Source organism: Paramisgurnus dabryanus, chromosome 20 (genome assembly GCF_030506205.2).
Source record: "Paramisgurnus dabryanus chromosome 20, PD_genome_1.1, whole genome shotgun sequence".
Taxonomy (NCBI): domain Eukaryota; kingdom Metazoa; phylum Chordata; class Actinopteri; order Cypriniformes; family Cobitidae; genus Paramisgurnus; species Paramisgurnus dabryanus.
This window is the reverse complement of record NC_133356.1, coordinates 9,766,168-9,789,740: the sequence shown is the minus strand read 5'-3', so window position 1 is coordinate 9,789,740 and position 23,573 is coordinate 9,766,168. Positions and strand designations below refer to the sequence as shown.

General features: G+C 37.6%; 1 protein-coding gene across 3 annotated transcripts; it reads right to left on the bottom strand.

Annotated features, from left to right (window-relative positions):
* Nucleotides 1-1,077: 1,077 nt before the first annotated feature.
* Nucleotides 1,078-22,535, bottom strand: ppp2r5eb (protein phosphatase 2, regulatory subunit B', epsilon isoform b). 3 transcript variants are annotated; one of them, XM_065296289.1, is made up of 14 exons: nucleotides 22,184-22,535; nucleotides 20,034-20,194; nucleotides 8,701-8,897; nucleotides 8,171-8,272; nucleotides 6,679-6,771; nucleotides 6,428-6,558; nucleotides 6,270-6,329; nucleotides 5,835-5,943; nucleotides 5,667-5,720; nucleotides 5,502-5,552; nucleotides 5,229-5,348; nucleotides 4,027-4,154; nucleotides 3,247-3,348; nucleotides 1,078-2,445 (listed from the first exon to the last, which is right to left on the bottom strand). In XM_065296289.1, exons 2-14 carry the CDS (start codon nucleotides 20,188-20,190, stop codon nucleotides 2,346-2,348), a joined length of 1,404 nt encoding a protein of 467 aa, XP_065152361.1. In that variant the 5' UTR covers nucleotides 20,191-20,194; nucleotides 22,184-22,535; the 3' UTR covers nucleotides 1,078-2,345. The 3 variants fall into 3 exon arrangements, with proteins under 3 accessions (XP_065152361.1, XP_065152363.1, XP_065152362.1); XM_065296291.2 differs by lacking the exons at nucleotides 20,034-20,194; nucleotides 22,184-22,535 and adding an exon at nucleotides 14,081-14,253; XM_065296290.2 differs by lacking the exons at nucleotides 20,034-20,194; nucleotides 22,184-22,535 and adding an exon at nucleotides 10,251-10,440.
* Nucleotides 22,536-23,573: the final 1,038 nt, after the last annotated feature.

The following is a 23,573-nucleotide window of genomic DNA, read 5'->3' as shown; positions in this document are numbered from 1 at the left end:
TGTTTGGGTGAACAGCACCTTTAAGGATTAGTTCATTTTCTTAAAAGAAATCCAGATAATTTACTCACCACCATGTCATCCAAAATGTTGATGTCTTTCTTTGTTCAGTTGAGAGGAAATTATGTTTTTTGAGGAAAACATTCCAGGATTTTTCTCATTTTAATGAAACCCAACACTTAACAGTTTTTCAACTGAGTTTCAAAGGACTCTACAAGAGAAGTTGTGGTTTAAAAGTGCATAGTTTTTATTTTTCTTGTCAAAAATGACAATCGTTTCGCTAGATAAGACCCTTATGCCTTGTTTGGGATAGTTTAGAGTCCTCTGAAACTCTGTTGAAAAAACTGTTAAGTGTTGAGTTAAGTGTTAAGTGTTGGGGTCCATTTAAGTCCATTAAAATGAGATAAATTCAGAAATGTTTTCCTCAAAAACATAATTTCTTCACGACTGAACAAAGAAAGACATCAACATTTTGGATGACAAGGTTGTGAGTAAATTATCTGGATTTTTTTAAAGAAAATTTACTAATCCTTTAACTCATCCAACAAATTTGGGATTCAGTGATGCACTATGTTTTAAAGGGATAGTTCACTTTAAAATGAAAATTCTGTCATAATTTACTCATCCTCATGTTGTTCTAAACCTGTATGAATTTCTTTTTTCTGATGAACACAAAAGAAGATATTTTGAGAAATTATGGCAAACACACAGTAGATAGTGACCATTGACTTCTATAGTAGGAATAAAAAAATGATGGAATTTAAATGGGTACCTTCAACTGTGTGCTTACCATCATTTATCCAAATATTTTCATCGTTTATCACAATACTTTCAAAATATTTTTTTCCTACTATGGAAGTCAATGGACACTATATGCTGCGTGTTTACCATCATTTCTCAAAATATCTTCTTTTGTGTTCATCAGAAAAAAATTCATACAGGTTTAGAACAACATGAGGATGAGTAAATGATGGCAGAATTTTTATTTTAAAGTGAACTATCCCTTTAACCCTTATGAAGTCACCCACAAACACTTCGAAAACAAAGCAAATGTGCATTTCATCTTTATCACAAAACAGGTTTAATTTAATATCTCTTTATTTTTTAAAATAATTAAACATTTGTATTTCTCCGACCCTTTTTAACTTTTGCAACTGTTGACGTCTGGGACTATCTAAAGCACAGGTTCATTCTGACAAAGCTCACCACAGCATCAGTCCTCCACAATCCCAGAATTCCCCTCTCACTCCCCCCCAATCAGCAACTAAGTAAAAAACGAAGGGAGAACAAATTCCACTTGGTCAAAACAAATCCAATTCTAGACAAAAAATAAACCCAAAACAAATTAGAAGTGAAACCCAAGAAAGAAAGAAAGAAAACTAAATCCCAAGAGGCGGTGTGTTCAATCTTTCCTCATCATATACTGGACTCTCCTAAAGAAAAAAATACGCTAAAGGTTCTACTAGATACAGAGTATCAAAGTACTGCATTCGGATACAGCATACAGGTACTTAACACTGTAAGAAACTCCCCCACACACCCGATGCAGAATACGTGTGTGAGCGTGCAGTTCAATTTCTCATGACAAACATCTCCGGGTTGGTGCTGGAATTCTGGATACCTCCCTCAGGTGTGTGTGTGTGTGTGTATGCGTGTGTCACTGGTACCAGTACCGGACTGGTGCTAGAGAGTCCAAATGAGTGTGAACCAGAAAAAGAACATAAAGGGAAAAAACAACATGAACGTGAGCTGGTGTTGTGTTTCTGTGTCCACTTCCAGTTCTCTGCAGGTTACTGCATAGTGTCCCCACTGAGAAGTCTGCAATCCAGACCTGCTGCATTTATCCAGATCGTAACGAATGATCCGTAGCACTGGGGTAAAAGGCCAGGGGTGAGACCATTCATCTTTCTAATACAGGACATCCAGGTGGCAAATGGGGGTATAAAGAGGGGAGGAAAGCGAGAGAAAGAATTGGGCTGGTGTTGTTCTGTAGAGATTGGTGAGGTATGTCAGATCGGTGGGCTGAAATTCTCCGTTTAATGTTCTTCTCCACAGCAGTGGTTTTATTCAGTCCAACTGTCCCGTTCAAAGTCCCCCTCCGGTGCGGGTTTCTTTTTTTGCTTATTTTATTTTTTGTTTTCTAGTCACGTTCTTTATCGGCATTATATTTTAACGGGGAAAAAAAAGAGAGGATAAAATAAAGATATTTACAGTGCTTTGAAATAATGAGACTGACGAGGTGAATCTACAGTAAAGTAAGTCGCACGAATACAGAAAGGAAAATAAAGGCCAACGTTCCGAGCGTGTGGTGGAGGCGTTGGGGAAAGCGTTCCGGAGGAGGCGCGTCGTTAAGTGGGAATAATGCCGTCGCTCTGGAGGCTTCGCTTTAACTCCAGATCCTCCAGCTTCTTCCACAGCTCCTCTCTCTCCTTCTCTTTTTTCTTCTCCCTGAGGTTATTAAAGAAATTTAAACAGATAATTCAAGGATTAGAATGTATGTCTGGTACAGCCATTAGTAATCAAGATAAGATGGTAAAACATGGCAGAGCAAAATGACGACTGACATGTAAGGAGACCCAAGTGTATATAGATAAAAACGGCTCATTCTAAGGTAATAAAAACAATAAGGTTCATCATATAAGGTCTTTATACACCACTAATAATATAGTTATGTATATTATATTGCATTTCTGTCAAGTGATACTTCTTAAAGTTACTAGTGCTGCCTCACGATTAGTCGCGACTAATCGTTTGCAGAATAAAAGTTTTTGTTTACGTAATAATAATAATAATAATAATAATGTCTATGTACTGTATATAATAATTATGTATATATAAAATACACACACATACATGTATAATTTTTAGAATTTTTTTATATAATAAACATTTATAATTATAAATAATATAAATTATATATATAAATATAAACATATATATACACATGCAAATGTTTCATAATTAGATACATGCGTGTTTGTGTATGTGCGCATATTTTACATAATTATTATACACAATACACCCACCTAATCGTGAGGCAGCACTAAAAGTTACACATTGCACCTTTTAAAAACAGATTTGGCTTATAATTTATATATTTTTTAAAAAGTTTAATTATATAGCTATGTAAATATAACTCCAGCACAAATATAAATTAGTAAGCACACTTTAGGGGAAAGCGATGACACATGATGCAAAGCAAATAATGTCCGACCTGGATTGTACTGTATGTGTGCACATTCGTCTCACCTCTGACGATCTGACTTGTAAGTGGATGTGAGTTCATCGAACAAAGTGCTGTTCATTTCCATGAAGGCTTTCAGAACATTATAGACTAAAGCTACTATGGCCCTGAAAACAGACAAAGAAAAAAAAATCAAATCCACAATCATGACACTTAAACTGAATGCTTTCAGATCAGATTGCAATATTCATTGTAGATTGAAAGCTAATGTTAATAATTTTTATTACATAGCTTGTTGGAATGCTTGATTCTAATTGGCCAGTCGCAACATTATTCCCAGATAACCATTTAAAACTAATAACACACGGTAATGCGGAGGCTGCAAATAATTTTGACGGGTATGGTTTAATATTACAGATAAATTAAATATAAATATGTCTTTTAATAACATACATGACATAATATTTTCAAATGATTAAACCAAATAGGGTGTTTGTGACATTTGAAGTCTTATCTCTTTTTAAAACCAAAAGTAAACGAAGGTCTGCATTTGTTCAAAATGAGCAAATGAAATATATCAAATACAATATTTAATGTTCCTTACCTTACTTATGAGGTTAAAAGCCATGTACTAAGCAGGATAATGTACAAGCAGTCAGTCGAAATAAGCCCCTTAAAAGGTATATTGGAAGATTTTCCCGAATGTTTTAAAAGAACCGCCCCTCCACTTAAAAAAAAACGCCTATTAACGTGTGCACGAGAGGTATTCTGCGATAAAAATCGGCTGCCTCTACATTATCCCTTACAAATATATGAATTATCTGATGTGTGTGTGTTTGACTCACGGGTTCCAGTGCTCTTTGGAGATCCGGTACAGACTGGTGAACATTATAGGAAGTATCACGTTGGAGTTTTCCTCAATCAGACTCATAATGTACTCATTATTCCAGTAGTACAGGGCTCTCTCAGCCACCTGTACACACATACACACACAAATACATCAGATCTGCCACTTCATCCAAATTTATCCCATCATTAACTCTTCCCCACCACTGACGAGTTATCTCGCCAATTAAGAGAAAACGCTTCCCTGCCAATGACGAGTTTTTATGGTAACCATATTCCTGCTATTATTCATCAGGTGGCGCTCTTACTCAACAAAAAAGCATCCACTAAAGGTCATGTATGTTAAATCTATGTGTATGTTTATAAATTTAAAGAAGAGCATTTTTTGGAAGGCATTTAACTTTCGTGAAAAAAAAAAACGCTGGCAAGGAAAGAGTTAATAGATGCCTTTAATTCATTTATACTTAAAGGGACACTTCACTTCTTTTGAAAATAGGCTCATTTTCCAGCTCCTCTAGAGTAAAACATTTTATTTTGACCGTTTTGGAATCCATTTGGCTGATCTCCGGGTCTGGCGGTATCACTTTTAGCATAGCTTAGCATAATCCATTGAATCTGATTAGACCATTAGCATTGTGCTAATATAAATTTCTTATTTAAAACTTGACTCTTTTGTAGTTACATTGTAAACAAAGACTGACTGAAAATTAAATGATATTACGCAGTGCCTGAAAATAGTCCCCTGCTATTGAAAGTTATCAAGGGGACATTTTTGGCTGCTGCGCAAGTATAGTTCCTAGCCATATCTGCCTAGAAAATTGCAACTTTAAATGATCAGTCGGTCTTAGTACACAAACTAACTACAGAAGAGTCAAGTTTTAAAAAGGAAAAATATCAAAACTCTTTGGTTATTTTTAGCGCGATGCTAATGGTCTAATCAGATTCAATGGATTATGCTAAGCTTTGCTAAAAGTGGTACCGCCAGACCCGGAGATCAGCTGAATGGATTCCAAAACGGAAAAAATCAAATGTTTAACTCTGGAAAATGAGCATATTTTCAAAAAAAATGGAGTGTCCCTTTAATTCTTGTAAATCAAAAACTAAAAATTAACATTATTCAAATTCAAAGCTTTGATTTTTCATATTTTTTATAATTTCGAGTTGAGATGATCTCAAGACCATCAGACTGGTTTGTGCAGACCTGAAAATGAGGGCTGGAGACACATCTAGAGATCTGTTTGAAGAGAGGGTCCTGGATTTTTACAAACTGCGTAGGCTCAATCACATCCAGAATCTCCTCCAGCTCTCCGAGGAACATGACCTACACACGTATAAATGAAGACATGAATCAGAGTCGGACACAAAAGACAGCAGTGCATCCTGAGCCATCATCAGTACTTCTATTATTCTGAAATCATGACTGATCAACCTCATGCTGAGATCTCTATAAAAAGCAAAAAGGATTTCATCTCACCTCTTTCTGACTGCAAGTTTTAGGCCAGAACTTTAGCAGACCTCTGATGACCTGTTAGAAAGATGAAACATCAGAGACTAAATGAAAGAGAATCTGAATATGAAAGACTGAATATGACTATCAAGCTAAATATACCAGGGCCATAAGGATGTTTAGGGTACTTACCGGTTCTGTTAACGCTGGGTCTTTCTCTAGGAACTGTACAATACAATAGGCCAGCTGCGAAAACCACAAACACAACTTTACTATACATATAGATGTAAACTTTTTCTGGAAGTCAAAACACAAAACTTCTTTTAATACTGAAACACACAAATACAAACACTCCATTACCTGTGCGTGGAAAAGCGAGAGGCTCCTGACGGTGTGAAGAGGAATCAAAACTTTCACCAAAAACTGTTTATGTTCAGCCTTCAGTGGCAGAGCGAAGCCATTGATGATGCTGACAGGAAACAAAAAAGAGACAGTGTTTACTAAGAGCATTCTGGGAATCTACACAGCTTGAATCTTGCTTTTGGACTGTGACATCCTTCATAGAGAAGAACAGCATGAAAATACTTAAATATCTCGTTTTGTGCTTGAAAGACAGAACACCATATGGGTTTGAAACACAATGATGTAATCGACCAACTCATACATACGATGAATAGCAATGTTCCAATTATGCAAGAAAAATCTAAGATTAACTGCACTCTTAAAATAACAAACACTCCCAAAAATATAATAAATATGAAAATATAAGAGCTAAAATAAAACAGTACAACTCACCTGCCCAAAATCTCCAACAATTCTGCAACCCCGTTGAAGTGCTCAGTTTCATAAACAAAACTAGGAATATAAAAGAGAGAGAGAGAGAGTTGACTGCTTGCACATGCAAAAATCATGTCAAGGGTCATTTAATATCAAAGTGTAAGATGATCCCTCACCGTAGAAAAATATTATTTATCTGTTTTCGTATAAAAGCTCTCAGTCCCAGGAATTTGCCGTAGATTCTGTGTAGGACTGTCTTTAGGTAATCTCTCTCCCGTGGGTCCTCGCTGTCAAACAACTCCAATAGCTGATGGAAAAACATACAGAAAGAGCAAAAATAATGAGGAAAACAAGACAAAAAGTTGTGAAACACAAGGGAATGAGGAGGAATGAACAAATGCGTTTTTGTGCAAGATGCGTTGCTCACCTGTAAGACAAATTTCTGGTCTATGTACTTTTTGGCAATGCTGGGTTGAAACTCCTGACTCTCCAAAAAACGAATGAAGAACTCGTACACCAGCTGAGAAAGAGAGAGAAAGGTTGTGTTATTGCATTAAGTCAGTTTACCACACAGTTGGACCTTAGTTTAAGATTCAGCTGAAGTCACAGTTCATGTCACTACTGCTACCAGGGGCCATTGGCATTGTTTGTTTGTTTGTTCACCTAACCTGCATGTTTTTGACCTGTGGAAGGACACCGGAGTACCCGGAGTAAACCAAAAGAAAGGCCATCTGAACAAGCCGGCTCGACCACTGAGCCGCCTCATTGGCATTGTAAAAAGCACTTTTTCTAATGTGTGGAAGTGTTTTTAACAGATGGGTCATTGTTTTTAGCCTTTCGTACTTGTTTTTCAAAAAATGAAATAAAAGAGAAAAGTTTTTAACCAGGAAGATACTCCTTAAAGGGACATTTCACTTTTTTTTAAATATGCTAATTTTCAAGCTCCCATAGAGTTAAACAATTGATTTTTACCGTTTTGGAATCCATTCAGCTGATCTCAGGGTCTGAGGCCACCACTTTTAGCATAGCTTAGCACAATCCATTGATTCTGATTAGACCATTAGCATCACACTAAAAAAATAACCAAAGAGTTTCAATATTTTTCCTATTTAAAACTTGACTCTTCTGTAGTTACATCATGTACTAAGATCGACGGAAAACTAAAAGTTGCGATTTTCTAGGCTGATATGGCTAGGAACTATACTCTCATTCTGGCGTAATAATCAAGGACTTTGCTGCTGTAACATGACTGCAGGAGGTGCAATGATATCACGCAGCGGCCGAAAATAGTCCCCTTAGTAACTTTTAGTGGCACGGGACATTTTTCGGGCAGTGTGTAATATCACTACGCCTGCTGCAGCCATGTTACAGCAGCAAAGTCCTTGATTATTACGCCAGAATGAGAGTATAGTTCCTAGTCATATCGGCCTAGAAAAATTGCAACTTTACATTTTCTGTCAGTCTTAGTACAAGATGTAACTACAGAAGAGTCAAGTTTTAAATAGGAAAAATATTGAAACTCTTTGGTTATTTTTTTTGTGTGATGCTAATGGTCGAATCAGATTCAATTAATTATGCTAAGCTATGCTAAAAGTGGTATCGCAACATTTTTTTAAAAGGAGCTGGAAAATGAGCCTATTTTCAAAAAAAAGTGGAGTGTCCCTTTAAAATATGCAGCTAATTTCTAAAGGTATCCTGGATGCATAAAGTAAGTACACAGCTGGTCAGACAGTGTGTGTGTGTGTGTGTGTGTGTGTGTGTGTGTGTGTACAAATGAAACAATAGGACAGGAGTGAAAAAAATGGACCGACTACACAGTCCAAATAACATCAGCATTCAAACACACATGCAAGAGAAAAATCACACTCTTGACAGCATTCTCAACAACCACAACTTTGTGTAAATACACATGTGCACACCTGTAAATGTGGCCATGATGCCTCTAGAGTTGGTTCATCCTCCTCAGGGTCAAACTCATTACTCTCACTGGGCGGAAGAGTTCGGAATATATTATAGGATACCTGAGGAAAAGAGGGAGAAAGATTAATAATAGGCAAGACCTTTTCCAAACTGTAAGCTCTATTATGACAAGGCAGGTAAAAAAGGCTCATTCAGGTCGCCAGTTTTTGGTTCTGAAGGCACAATGGGCCAGACATGATTCTGATATTTGAAAGTATGGGTCTAAATGACCATAGTTTCCCAGACATGGCTTATCCTAGTCTCAGAATAAAATGCATGTTTGAGCTGCCATTATTTTAAAAACACCTTGTACTGACATCTTTTATAAATCAGTGACATTGTTTTGTCTTAAGATGCGCACCAGTATTGTTTTTGTTAGGTTTGTTTGTAAAAATGACTTAAATGTCCTAAAACCACCCCTATATGTACACTGACACTGATGTTCATAATTATGGTGCGTTTAGGTGGTTGCACATATGGGTCCGCTCACCATTTTGACAACCTCTGGGTAGGCCTGTTCTGTGAGATATCCTCTGCTGACCGTGACATAATCGACCAGCTCGTTGAGAGTCGAGCGCTTGTATTCTTTCATCTTCAGGTCTGACAGGGTGTCCATGAAGTCAAAAACAGCACAGCACTGTTGAAGTTTCTTCAGGAACAACTCCGGCTGCTCCTGAGGAGAGACGTCTGCGCAAACACACACAGGAAAGAGGAAACAAATAAGTTTCACATAAAACAACTTTACATGGAATAACTCTGAATTGAGCATGCTAACAAAAGTACTCTCAACTAGAAAATGTAACATGTTTACCCAAGTTGAATGGTCAGGGTACTTGTACTTCCAACATACAATGCCAACATCATCTGACTCAAATACTGCCTGAGAAAATAGCCGATACGGACATACATTCTGGGAGTGCATGAACTTGGTAAACAAATTGCATGCGAGACAAAACATCCAATCTATCTCTTTCTCTGTCTTGGTGGATGAGGAAAGATTTAAGGGCATGAGGATCAGAGACCAGATGATGTTCTCCATCATTTGAATACTCTGAAGGCAGACTGGACTCAGATGTAAAGACTAATCACCGCTGGGCAAAACAGGAAGGGCGAGAAACCTAAACATCCCAAAGTTCAAAAGTGTTTCCCATACATTGACTTATTTGTTGCAGCCAGCAACAATTTCAACACTGACAGCCACGAACAGGCTTTTCTTTTCTAAAATGATTATTATTATCAATCTAAAATGATGAGTAAAATCTTACATCAGCACCTCTCTCTAACAGGACTGCCATAGTTACAAAACGAGGGAATTTTTTTAATTCTCACATCATCAAGATCCCTAAAGTTGCGTTTACGTTGTCGTTTCTGCAAAGCATCTGTCAGCCCTGCCCCTCACACCGAAAAACACTGACACCAACACACACACAGCAGTGTTGTCAACTGAGCAACATTTTTTAGAAAAAGTGATTAAAAACAACTTCAGTGACTTTTTGGATACACCTTAAATTTAATTCTGTAGAAAATGTAACCAGTACCACCCCGCAAGCATGAATGGTGGCTGTATTAGCAGAGGACCATGAAAGTACAAAAGTTGTCACTGGGTTTTTTTTTTTTTTAAAGTATACTTTTATACCTTAACGGTGCATATTGGTACCTCAAAGGTTCATATCTGTATTCATACTGAAACAGGAAGGTGGGGTGGGGAAATATTAAAGTATTCCTTGATTTTTTTGAAAACACATAAAAAACAAGTACAAAAGCAATACATATTTTCAAGACGAATTAATATCTGCTAAATAATGATTCAAATTTACACTATTTTAGTACACTATTATAAAGACAGCCTCACATCTAATAGCTCAAGTAAACAAGCAATCTAATGAGTCCACAATGAGACAACAATGCAGCATAAATGCAGGAAAGATCAAAGCAAAGATCTATTTTCTAGCCATCACACCCACTTAAGCAAAAACCATCTGTTTTTGTCTCTGCCCAAATCGAGACAAATACTAAAGCTTGGTTGCTATTTATGCTCACCTTCATTTTGGCTCAATCGATTCAATCTTTTGCCAGATTTTCCAATTGTGTTCCAATTGTGATTTCCTATTCTTGTCAATCTGTCAGTCCATCGATTAAGCCAAAAGGTGTAGATGTTTAAATAGAAAGTCTGCAGGGTAATAAAGAGAAGGTCTGCAGCCTAAGAGTTCATCGGAGAGACATTAAAAGGTTTTGGGGAAACAGATCTCCAGGAAGCAGCGCCACATTCATATAAGGTGACGACATCTGCTATATAACACGCACACACACACCACGTGTATATATAACACACACACCACGTGTATAGATAACACACACACACACACACACACACACACACACACACACACACACACACACACACACACACACACACACACACACACACACACACACACACACACACAATTTAAAAACCTCCAGAGGGAAAACCCCACTTCAATGATATGGTGGTCTTGGATTACTATTAGAGTGTGTGTACCGATCACAGAAGTGGATGAAGTTGTGTGTATAGTAACTTATGGTGCTTTTCCATTGCATAGTACCCCACGGTTTGGTTTGGGTCAGCTTACTTTTAGGGGCTTTTCAACTGGGTGCAGTACGTAGTACCCAATACTTTTTTTAGTACCACATTGGTTGGGGTTCCAAGCGACGTGAGCTGATACCAAAACGTGACGCGAAAACACTGTAGATCACTGATTGGTCTGGGAGAATCGTCACTACAAGCGTCATCACTATGTAAAAGATTAGCTTTACCTTCATGCTAGCTTGCGCTGCACTCATCTGTGCTTTGCTGTAAGTTCCCAAACTCCTTTTAAACGATGAAAAACATCAACAGGTTGAGGATGAGGAACACCATAAGAGTTTTTTCCAGATTTGCAGTTTGTGGCAGCACATTTGCAACGCGCACATCCACATGTATGCTTAAATGAGGCTCAGAGGAGCGCATCGACCGACGCCACGGGTGTTTGTACAGAAACTGTCATGTGAGACAGAGATCGTGATAAACGCGATGTGCAAACATCTATTTGTGGTGGTCAAATTTAATTTTGTGGTGGGTTGAGATATAAATGAATGTATTGGAATGTACAATGACACTCTCACTTGTGTGATGTCACAGCAGTAGGTTGTGCAAATATAACAAGACGCCTACAATCCCTCCCACTCCAAAGTGTTACTAAACTCGATGGAAAAGCTAACCAAGCCAAAGTGAGGTGAGCTGACCCGACCTGACCCAAACCAAACCGTGGGTTACTATGCGATGGAAAAGAGCCATTAAGCACAGCATGTGCAAGAGAGTGCAAAAGAGAAAAAGAGAGAGAGCAAGCGGGCAAGCACGAGAGTGAGCGATGTTCCAACAGGTGGGATCAGCAGGTGACTTTCACAGTGCCCGAAACAAGAGAGAAAGCAATGTACTGTATGTATTAATAAACACAACTTTGCACTTACAATAACATACACGTTATCACCACATTTTAAAGAGAATCAGCAGTGACGCTATTTATTGTTAAGAAAAGGTAACCTCAGTCCTTGGGATTACAAATTATCAATACATATTTTTAAAACTTTGCCCAATATTTCACATGTAATAATATCCACCTTTAAAGCCAAATTTTATTTTATGCAGACACAACAATACAATAATATAGCCCCACGTGTTACTTTTTATAATACAATAACATTACTCAGGGTTTCCACACCTTAGGGGCTGTTTACACTTGGTATTAAGATGTGTTTTCATCGATCGGATCACAAGTGGACGAGAGAGACACATTACGTTTACACCTGGTATTTAAATCAGTCTCTTTTGTCCACTTTTGACCGCTTCTGTCCTGAATACTGTGAAGGGGTGGTCTGTGAGACGGTGGGCGAGTCTCTCTGCTGTCATTCAAGCCTGAGCGGGAGAAATTATGAGTTTATATGGATGCAAACTAATATTATGTCAGAAAACATGCTGCACAGTGTTTTGTACATGTATATGTTAGAGCTTTCTCTGAGTTTTCGGCGCAATTGATGAAATAGGATTGCGCAACTTTCACACGCTTTCAAAACGAAACTACGGAGATCAGCCGCTTTGGTTTTATCAATGAAAGGCTAAAAATAGCGGTGTTCAATGTATGTTCACGCCAGAGGTCAAAAAAGACATAAAACTTGTGTTTAATAGCTCAGATTAGATAAATGGGCGGAGAGAAGGCGATCGCGTGTGGCTGTTCGAACACATTCAACCACATGTGCGTTCCGCAACTCCAAAGCGATGGATGTGGTTGAAAGTGGTCGAAAGTGGACAAGCTCAAAACGTTTTGAACACCGTTTACACCTGGCATTAACGTCGTCCACTTGTGATCCGATCGACGAAAACGCATGTTAATGCCAAGTGTAAACAGCTCTTAGTTAACTTCAAATTCAAGGACCTTTCAAGGTTTTTCCAGGTCCAATACCCTCAAACTGAAGGACTAAATCTGGGGACACATTTCAAGTAGGAGCAAGGTTACATCGTGTTACCTTTAAAGATACATCGTCACAGTTCCCTTTATGCAAAAAAGTTCCCCAACTATGCAAAAAAGCATTTTGGTATGAATCAACATTCGCATACGGAAGATATAAGCATTTATAGAGAACAGTTAAGAACGTGTGCTTGAAAGGCTAGAAATTTTATGGTATTATCCTACACTACACAGGGAATACTATGGATTTTTTTTTCCAGAATTTTTTTTGCATAAAATAGATTCAAGCACTTAATGACCTGTATTTATGTATGTATATTTTCAAAAACTTCCCAGGACCTTGAATTATTTCCCCCAGATTCACAAACTTTCAAGGAATTCAAAAACCCGTGGGAACCCTGATTACAACAAATTAAATCAAGTCCTGCCACAGGTAAATAAATATAGGTTTATATTATAGAATTCTTACATTACAGAAGTTACAGAAATCTTTGCTTTAACAACAACAGCAACCTTTAAAAGCAAAGTTCTCCCTTGTTGGTTTCAACATCCTTTACTGTATTTCCACATACATATAAATAGTGAAATAAACACTGACAGCCACAAAACATATCTACTGTATAGACAGCAAAATCCCTACTTTTTGTCAATGTTTTTACATTTCATGCACACTACAGCCAACTATACTATTTATAAAGATTTCAGTTCCCCGAAAAAAAAAAAACAAATGAGGAGGAATCTTTATGCAGCAAACTCAAACTCAGATTAAGTGATACAGACAGTAAAGCATTGCAGTGGGTAAGACAAATGATGCTTTTGACTGATTAAGAAAGAAATTTGATTCATTAAAAGAACATCAAGCATAACAGGATGATGCAATGTTTAGCCCTGCATGCAGTCTGCAATGACAACCCATGCTTAACTGTAAACAGCACAGACTGTACTACATGTAGACTACTACATATCCATCTACATAATTAACGCATGCATTTCTTTCCATAAAAAAAGTGTTTATGCCATTTAGCCATATGCAGAGTCAGAAACTGCCAAGCCAAAATCCACGAGTACATTCAACTGTCTAATTAAAACCAATACATGTCACAAGCACTGCTAATTCTGAACACACTGGGCATCTGCAAAAGTCATGCATCATGTTTGTGTCCCCAAACTCCTAACATGCAGAACATTCTGCACTCGAGAACAAAAGCGATCATTGCTTCAGATCAGTATAGACAGATCTGTGTCAGCTACCTCGCTGGGCCCACATGTGCCCACCTACACCCCAAAACATCTAACCACCACCATCACACAGAAAAGACCAAACAAGATTGGAAACTAAAAACACATAAGATTATGCCACACCAACTCTTCTCCATTATCACTCACTTAAACAAGTCTTTGTCTCTCTCTGGATTTCTTCTTCATCAATCTCAATCACTTCAGGAAAGCTGTTAGTAGTCACCAAAATGTTTGAAAATGAAATTCATTAATGACTGTTTGCAAGTGTGTGTGTATCTGTGTACAGTGCAAAGAGCTGTAGCTCCAGAACGAGACCCATGAGATCAGGTGTCAGAGGGCCAAGCTGAGCCCACGGAAACTCGGATGGACTCTGTGTCTATTTTCTGCCCTACTCGTTTTAAATTCTCAAGCTCGCAAGGTCAAAAACACAGCACAGACCCTGAGGAAGAGGGGCGGGGCTTAATGATGGGAATTGAGAACTTGTCAGTGTGTGTGGAAGTAAAATCTAGTACTTTAGGGCCATCAGCTGGCCAAATCTGGTAATGGATAAAGTGGATGTGGTTTCCCTACACAAAGACCTTACCGCAAATTTCTAAATAAAATTCAACTAATAACTAGAAAGGTTTAGTGTCTTGGGTGATTGAAATAGCTGGGCATATATTCAGAGATTTGAGGGTGGAATAAATGTAAGACATAATACACGCCACTTGAGGCCATTTCTGTTGAATATCTCTTTAGGTTATGAATTCACTGTGCCATCTATTGGTCACTGAGATACATGCCAGTTGATAGAGGACATAACCAAAAGACATTATACTGCAATGTTTCATAAAAACTCCTGCTGCAGGCTGACTTTACTTTTTTCTCTGCTTTTTTACTTTCATATCTTAATCTCCGATCTCTAAATGGAAAACTAACAAAATGTGATTGTGACCCAGCCTGCGAAAACTAGGGATGGGCACGAGTACTCGATTGCTTGAGTACTCAAATGTGGCATCGATGATCATGTGGGTTTATTTATTGTGGTTATGGTGGCATTTGGATGTCCGGTTAGCATTACAAGCGCCTGTGGTAGTAAAGACTGGGTGCGTGTTTGACCTTGTGTTGAGCTAGAGCACGCAGACCGGCGTATGACATCAGTAACGATACCATGCACTAGGGATGCATAACGATTAATCACAATTAATCTATCGCAGAATAAAAGTTTTTTTTGTACATCATATATGTGTATGAACTGTGTATAATAACTTTGTATAATCAAATGCACACACATGCATGTATACATTTAAGAAATGTTTACATCTGTATATAAATTTGTATATTTATGTGTGATTTATATTATATAAAATGTATATATTAAACTTAATATATACATTTTTTTTTCTTAAAATTATACATGCATGTGTGCATATTTATATATATGTAATTATTATATAGTTCAGAAACATATATGTAAACAAAAACTTTTATTCTGCTATAGATTAATCGCGATTAATCGTTATGCATCCCTACCATGCACGATTCAAAAACAAACAGATAAAGACCACAAACCACATCAATGAGGCACTTTGGTTTTAAAGGATGCCATGATTTTCGGCAATTCAGACAGTCAGGTGCAAAATGTACAGCGTCGTCACAAGTCAAATGGGTTATCATCTTATATTTAAACATCAAATGTCAAGAGATATCAGAGAGTGACACAAGCATTAACGTTACATCTTGACTGAGAACAGGTAAGAGGACGACACGACACAGCTAATTGCTAAAATGATAGCAAAAGACTTAAAGCTGCTTAATGTTACAAAGCTCGTGCTTTGACTGGACGTGTTTAAAAGCATGCTGTTTATGGTGCACATCCACAACGGGAGTTAAACTTTCTGTACATAACATAGTTGAAAACTTAGTTGAAGTCTTGCATTTTGTGCAGATATATGCACGTTGTATAATACATTTATGTTGTATCAAGGCTTAATGTTATGTAGACTGCGTCATATAGAAAACGCTTCAGTGTGTGTTTATTAACCCTTTAGTTTCACACAGCTTTTCCTGTACAAGGTTTCTGTTAAAAAACATATAATTCATTAATAATCTAGCATGTGGTCATTGTGCTGTCATAGTTTTTCCAAAATTAAGTTTTAATTGGGTGTTGTTAATTTAAAAAATATTTTCATTTTAACCATGACGTGTACGCCCCACCCCTTTGATTGCTCCGCCCCAAATTAATCAAGTTCTCGTTCTTCAGACCTATGGATTAATCGAAATGAAAAAATTAGATGCACATTAGGGTTGTTGCGGTGACAGAATTTTCCCACCAGTAAATCAGCGCGTGACCAACCCGGTGATACCGGTTTCACCGGGTGGGAGGGGCTTATAAATGCACAGATGTGCGCATTTTACTTTCACTTTTGAATTAGATGCAACTGTTGTTTAAATCCAGTGGTGGCGTACGCTGCGTTAAATCGCGTATGAATTTGCGTGCAAATGCGAGTGCAACAGCTGGTTTAAGTGCTTGAGTCAATGTGCGCAGGTACTTCTGACAGAACCCGCCAGTCCCAAGCAGAGCAACCGGCTTTTCCTCCATAAAATGCTGCTTGAATGATGGGTTTATTATTCTTCTTAATGAAAAACACAACAACAAAACGATCTCAACTATATTAAACATCATATATGTATATTATAACAAAACCGAGTAAGCACATGTTAAATTACAAGTAAATTGTTAAATGTAAAGGTTGCCCAGATGAAATGCTAGGCTATATCTATCTTCTGTAAAATTGACTTTAATAAACCTGTAATTTATGTTACTTACACACTCATCTTTCTGACATTTGATCGACACCTGCAGGGAATGAGAAGCTTTGATCCCTGTGGTATCTCCCTCCCATAATCCTTATAGAGCATTCTGCAGAAGGCAAAGGTCATTGCTAAAGAGTGCTAACACTTTCACTTTATCACACCTGCTCTCTCTAGGTCCAAGAGCAATGATCTGCAGCATATTCTCTATAGCAATGGATCTGAGCCATCTACATCAAGTACTCATTTAATCATTTGTAAATATAATCCCAGACATGTTAGTAAACAACATATTTATATTTAATTTTGTGTAATATTAAACTGTACCTGTCAAAATGATTTGCAGCATCCAGGTCACTGTGTCGTATTAGTTTTGAGCGATTGTTATCTAAAAAGAATGAACCTTTGGCTATAAAATGGAAAACGTGGTTGTGCTGCTTTGAGCGCTCCAAAACGTCAGTCGTTGCTAAATAACCTAAGCATTACTTGAGGTTGTTATAAGAACCCACCGGCAGAAAAAGAAACCCACACGTTTGTTAAGAAACCTATATCTGTTCCTTGTTTACATTTTTATTTTTCACAATATATGAATGCATTATATATAAGACCTATATGCATCAATGTGCGAGTGCACATGCATACACGCACCCCCCCCCCCCCCACACATTCTATAACCACCGCGGTGAATTGGTGCATTAACATTGCGGTGGTAAAATACTGCCATCGTCACAGCCCTAATTTTGCACTCATTTAAGATGAGAGGTAAACCCACAAAGTCTCTGTGGGAGGGCAATTACCTTGGTAACAACCAATCAGAAGCACTTTCCAGATACTAAATCAACCTGTTTGACTGCTCTGCACATCCACATGGACACAAAGGTTATTTGGTCAAACTAAACAAGTCAATCTGTTTAAAACCACGTTTGCAACCCAGGAAACAAATGCATTAAGGTCTGGTATACTTATAAAGTAATTTCTGTGTTTGTTAAATGAACACTTTAAGTTCAGAGCTTTGCGTGCATCTGTTTGTACGTGTCTAAGGGAAGAAAATAAACCGAGGCAAGCCAATGGACAGATGCAAGCCACATGACTAAACACACCCACATTTCCACTCTCACAGTCCACAAAAACAAGGCCGACTGATACAAAACCCTAAGCCTCAGCTTTGATCAGGTCGCTTTTGCTCTCAGTGAAACAGGAGGTGAACCGATCTTCATTCACTTGTGACTACAAACACAACAACTCCCATTCAAACACTGGGTGACAGTGTTTGATTCAACTAAGCATCTGTATTTTTGTCTCTTCATGTCTCCCACAACAAGAAAGTGATTCATTTATAACAGGGTGTACATTATTTGCATCATATGTATTGGGATACAGAGGAAAGAAACTCCCAGAACTGCACTTGAATTCTGTGGAGCAGAACAGCAGTTGAACAGCATACCACTAGTTGTCATTCTAGACAAGCACAGACAAGCTCAGATGTAGCCTATCTGACATGTCTTACAGAGTGATTTTATAGAGCATTGATTCCCTACATTCCAAACAGTTGCCATGTTGGAGAACTGCATACTAATATTAACCACTTTTTATACACAGATTCCTAAATGGATAAACGGAAAAATGTGTCTTCTTGTGATTTGTACTGGAACCGTTTCATTTTGGATCTTTTTTGCAATCTGTGCATCCATTTAATTCTCACACATCCTAAGAAGATCCTGTAAAGATGTATAATGTAATTGTGCAGGTGGTGGACTTTTCCACAGCGTCTTAATTTTGCTAATAAGCTGTGATAAACCACGCTTCTGCATTTTCCTTTATGATTCGATCATAAACTAGTGCATAGCGTACCATCCTATTTAGCTTAACGATCTCTGCTTCAGCGCAGATACATAGCGGGAATATTACGGCAGTGTTACTAGGTCCCCATCCTAAAAGCGATCCTAGGATCAATTCCAGGATGTGTCTGCGTTCACACAGAAGGCACTCTGGCAACTTTATGGCAATTTTCTGGAATCAACAAGGTGTGTGAAAGGGGATCTACATTTACCAGATTTACAAAACCTTTGCAAGGCTAACGTGACTATAGGTATGCTGAGCACTGTTTGAACGTTTCATGCATTCATAGATGAGCTAACTCTACATTTGCCAAATTAGGAAGTAATATATGAAGAGTTTGGTTCCAAAACGCAATAAACGCTTTTAAAAAAACAATGAGTTACTGACAAAATATATATTGTATCAGGTCAGTATCTAAAAGTAATTTTTACTCGTAATTTTACGCAAAATACAGTATCTGCTGTGTTATTCTGTCATCTTTTCTCCCTTTTTCCCAAAACGCAATAAATGCCACTCCTCCTTTTCTGCAGAATGCAATAAATCTGCTTAACAAATCACAGCGCACCATTCCATCCATTGTAAACAACAATGGCGGTGGCACGTTGAATCCACAGAATCCTAGTTTTCCTCATCTTGTACTTCGTGATCAACAAACAAACAAAAACAAAATAATACTTTGATGCCATTGATAAACCCGTGGTGGTTTTCTGTGACGGGATAGAAACGTAAGCCATCAACATCTAATAATTTACGCGAGAGGCACTCGGGAGCCGGAAAAATGACGGTTGCTTGTTCTCCCGACAGCATCAAGCTTCTGTCATGCTAACACATTGACCCCATGGGATCTTATGAAAAACTTTCCATTATTTTACGTGAAGCCAACAAAAATATTACAGCTGATCGCTGCCAAAAAAGTTCAGCAATGACATCCCAAGTATAACTGCAGCAATGTGTTCTTAAAATGACAAAGTAAGTGTTTAATCACGGTTTATCACTAGTCAACTAAATATATACAACATTGCAAAAATGAATGCACATGTATATATTGATTTAATAGATTTATAGCATTTTGAAGAAAAAAAAAACCTCATGGATTTATTGCATTTTGTGGGGGGGGGAGAATCTGTTTTTATAATAAATCTTTGAAAATCAAATTATGGATTTGAAGTTTTTATGTTTTTATAACCTAAAGATGCTATGTGAAAGTTTGTAACAGAAAATAGTGGTTTTCATCTTGGCACTTTCTTGGTATAGAAAACAGGTTTTTACCAAAATTAGTCAAAATGGATTTATTGCATTTTGGAACCAAACTCTTCATATAGTCAGAGCAGACAATAAGAGACACTTATGTAACAAGAACACATATGCACATGCCATTGAGGCAGTTTGACATGTTTTTAAACACCAAGTCACTGTAAAGCTAGTGGTTATGAGATCGTTTAGTAGTTATGTAAAAAAAAATTGTCACCTTTCAGCAGGGCAAGAGGTGTGAGTTCGATTGGTTTGCCCTGAGAGCGGAACTGTGAGGAACTCTGGGAACGTTTCTGCTTGGCTTTCCGGACAGACTTCCGGGAAAATCCGTCTACTTTATCCACTGATGGAGGAGTGGTGGCTGCGGAGGACATAGCCCTGAAAAATAGTGAAAAAAGGTTAGTAAAACAGGCCATTAATAAAGATCCAGAAAAACTGATTACTGTCACAAACACCAATTCCAAAATGATAAGTGGTGTGTTCACACAAAAAACACGGAAAAAGCAAACGCAAAGCAAATAAATGAATGAATAAGTAAGTAAATGGTTAATAGGGCTCCTATAGTAGAGGAAAAAACTAAGCAGATCGGGGGAAAGTTATACAGTGACATTAAAATAATAAGCATTCATAAGTTAATGAAAATTAATAAGTTCAATAAGAAAAGACAAAGAAAACAAAGTCTGTTAACTACATATGTCTGGATGGAGTTTGCCACAAGCCTACAGGTGCCAGCTTGAATTTTATGCATGGTTTACAGACAAGACACATGTATGCATATAATATTGCTAATCTATCTGCAAAAAAATAAAAAACAGCGAATTTGAGACACAAAATAAATGATTATTAGCAACACACAGAACAGAAGCTCGCCATCCCAGACAAGTGCAGTTTAAAAACAAGAGGCGGCAAAAAAGACAGAGGAAGACTAAACCTGTGTCCTAAACTAAAACCCTCTGGTTATGTTTAACAGACCTTGAATAACAGGTTTGGATCTAATCTAATTAAAATGTTGCATTGCATAAAAAGTCTGTCAGCAGATCAGTGAACTCACAAAATGAAATTTCAACCCATTATCTGAAATGGATGGACCAAGGCTTGCATGCACTTTAATCCACCCATGCAGAACACTTTGATTTTGAGGTCTTAGGTGGTTAAATTAGCTGACATCAAAGGAGTTAGATGCTACCAAAGTCTATTCACAACATCTAATAATGCAGCATTGTGTGGCTTGCACAAACAATATCATCTATTTTTCCAAGCCACTTCTCGTGCTGTCAGAATTGACAGGCCCTGCAGTATCACTACCTGTAAAAAAAGGAATAAACCTTTTCTTTTATATACAAGAACAGCGAATTTCACATGCGAGTTAGAATAGCACAAAAACACCACCAACCGAAACACGATGTAAGTGCATTAAAACAATCAATCTTGTGTTTTTTTCTAAAAATGTCCCACATCTCATGACATCTGTCAAGAACATGTCATATTGTACAGAACCTGTACAAAACACTAACCTTAAGTATATTATAAATCTGCAAACCATGCATATACACAATAGCAACACTGTGTGAAGTTTATAAAAGAGATGAGGATCTCTGTGCTGTGCAGCAATCCAGTTCACCTGTTCAAGACATGCGAGTAACACAGATGCCCAGGGCTTTAACAAGATCGATTTATCAAAGAGTGAGTGCACAAAGTAACTACAATCCAGAAACCACTTCCACTTTCATTGATGTCTTGGGCTTAATGTCTTATTAAGCCCAGGGTAATTATGACTGCAACCAGGTATTTAGGGATAACCTTTACTATACTAATACCACTGTACTGAAGTTCAACCAAATCAGCCAGTTAGGTTGTAATTCATTCACGTGTTGCATACATGCTGTGTTACTCTTGGTGATGCGATATCTCCACTGCCAAACTGCTGAAGTGAACCAGACCATGGAAACAGGGCACAAAGTCACGCTGCCTCTGAGCTGAAGCAATAAGTTGGCACAGGCAGCTAGAGATGCAGACTTATGATGTCCTAGTGTTGTTAAACACTGAAATATATATCTTATATAATATTGTTTATAATATATATAACCCAGAACAAATCCAGAACCATACCGAAAACAGGCTTTCCCTGACCCACCGTTACAAACTGTGTTTTACAGATCGAGGTATGAAATGTGTTTAACTTAGTCAGTTTATTTCCTCAATTTTGTGTCTCTTTAGCTAAATAGCTCTTAAGATAAAGTACGTGCCGTGTTTTCAGCCCAAATCGTATTTATTTAAGGTCTTTACTGTAGTATCTGCACCATCAAAGCTAGCCGGATCCCAACTTGAGCCACATAGACCTAAAAAACCTTTAAATATTCAACTTACCTTGATGTTTTCGATGTGAGGACCTGGTTTGAGTATTTTTAACCGTCTTCCCTCCTTCAAAGCCTCTCGAAGCAACAGGAAAAGAAAAATAAAGACACCGAATCGGTTTTTGGCCTTAAAAATTGCCAAGCCCACAGCAATAATCCCATCAAACTCTCAAATTTCCGACGATAGAAAATGATCCAGCTGAAATATAAACATCCCCGGATGTCTCTCTGTATCCACACTCTGAGCTTACATGTGATTTTTAGCCAGGAAAATTATTTATTAGGGAAATTCTGTCCCTTTTTCTCACTATTGTCAATATTACTGGGGTGAGTCCATGGCACACATAACACCGAAGCGCTCTAGCCTGCTGGGCCGGGTTCGGGCCTACAGCGCCACGCTATTGGTCGGTTTGAAGATTTTTCGAAACGCGATTGGGGGATGTTGGTGTCAATCACCACGCAATGGGCGGAAAACCTCCAAGGCTTCTCAACAGATGAATAGAGAAGTTAGGTTGAGGTGTGTGCGAACAGGAAACCTTACTATTTTGCTAATGTTTCTAATATAGTGTTTTTTTTCACATTGTGCTATAAATTTATATCATTTAATTTCATTCGTACGATGTAAATGCTAATACTTTATTAAGCAACCATTATCTGCGAAGCTGTTCTAACAAAATATATTTTGTGAAAAGCGCTATAATGTATAGGTAAAATAAACTGACGCTAATAAAATTTTTATTATGATTGGGGTTTCTTTTTAATTTGGGGGACATTGGAGAAGGGGTAAAAGATAATACTCTTCTCTGGAATGAAGTTTAACCAGTATTAAGACCCAACCCTTTGTGAGGAGCGTCTCGTTTCTCAGACGAGCACACTTTGTATGTACTACAAATCAAACCTATATCATTTATAAATACCACATGACATCCTGTACCCTTTGCAACATTTTCACGTCTGGGAAATAAACTACGAGAGCGTGCGCGAACGTCTGATTTGCGAAGAGATCAGCACGGTTTAACCTTAACTTATTATTTTTATAAATGCACATCATTGTGTCTATGTGTTTATTAATTTTAAATTACGTTTAACTATCTAATTAATGCACAAATAAATGGCGTTTAAGTGCAATGAAAACACATTATTCAAAAAAAAATTTTATTCTTTTTAAAAAGACAGAAAATTCATGGAGTATTTTTTCTAAGGGCGTACACGACACATCAGCTGTTTAATATCCACAAACACCACACAAATGAGTTTCTCGCTTTCTCTCTGACGTCATTTCCTGTTCTGTCTGGCAAACGCTAAATTCTCAATAAGTTCAGCAACTAGTTAAATGTTATTGTGGTTAACGTTTCCATTCAATTGGAAATAAAGAAGTAGATGAAGTAGTGGCGTCCTGCTGT

Excerpts from the sequence above, each read along its gene's own strand:
- ppp2r5eb (XM_065296289.1), bottom strand. The coding sequence starts at position 20,190 with ATGTCCTCCGCAGCCACCACTCCTCCATCAGTGGATAAAGTAGACGGA. Across the intron at positions 5,944-6,269 it reads TTGTTGGAGATTTTGGGCAG|CATCATCAATGGCTTCGCTC; the intron begins GTGAGTTGTACT and ends GTTTCCTGTCAG. Across the intron at positions 3,349-4,026 it reads TCCAAAGAGCACTGGAACCC|GGCCATAGTAGCTTTAGTCT; the intron begins GTGAGTCAAACA and ends GTCTGTTTTCAG.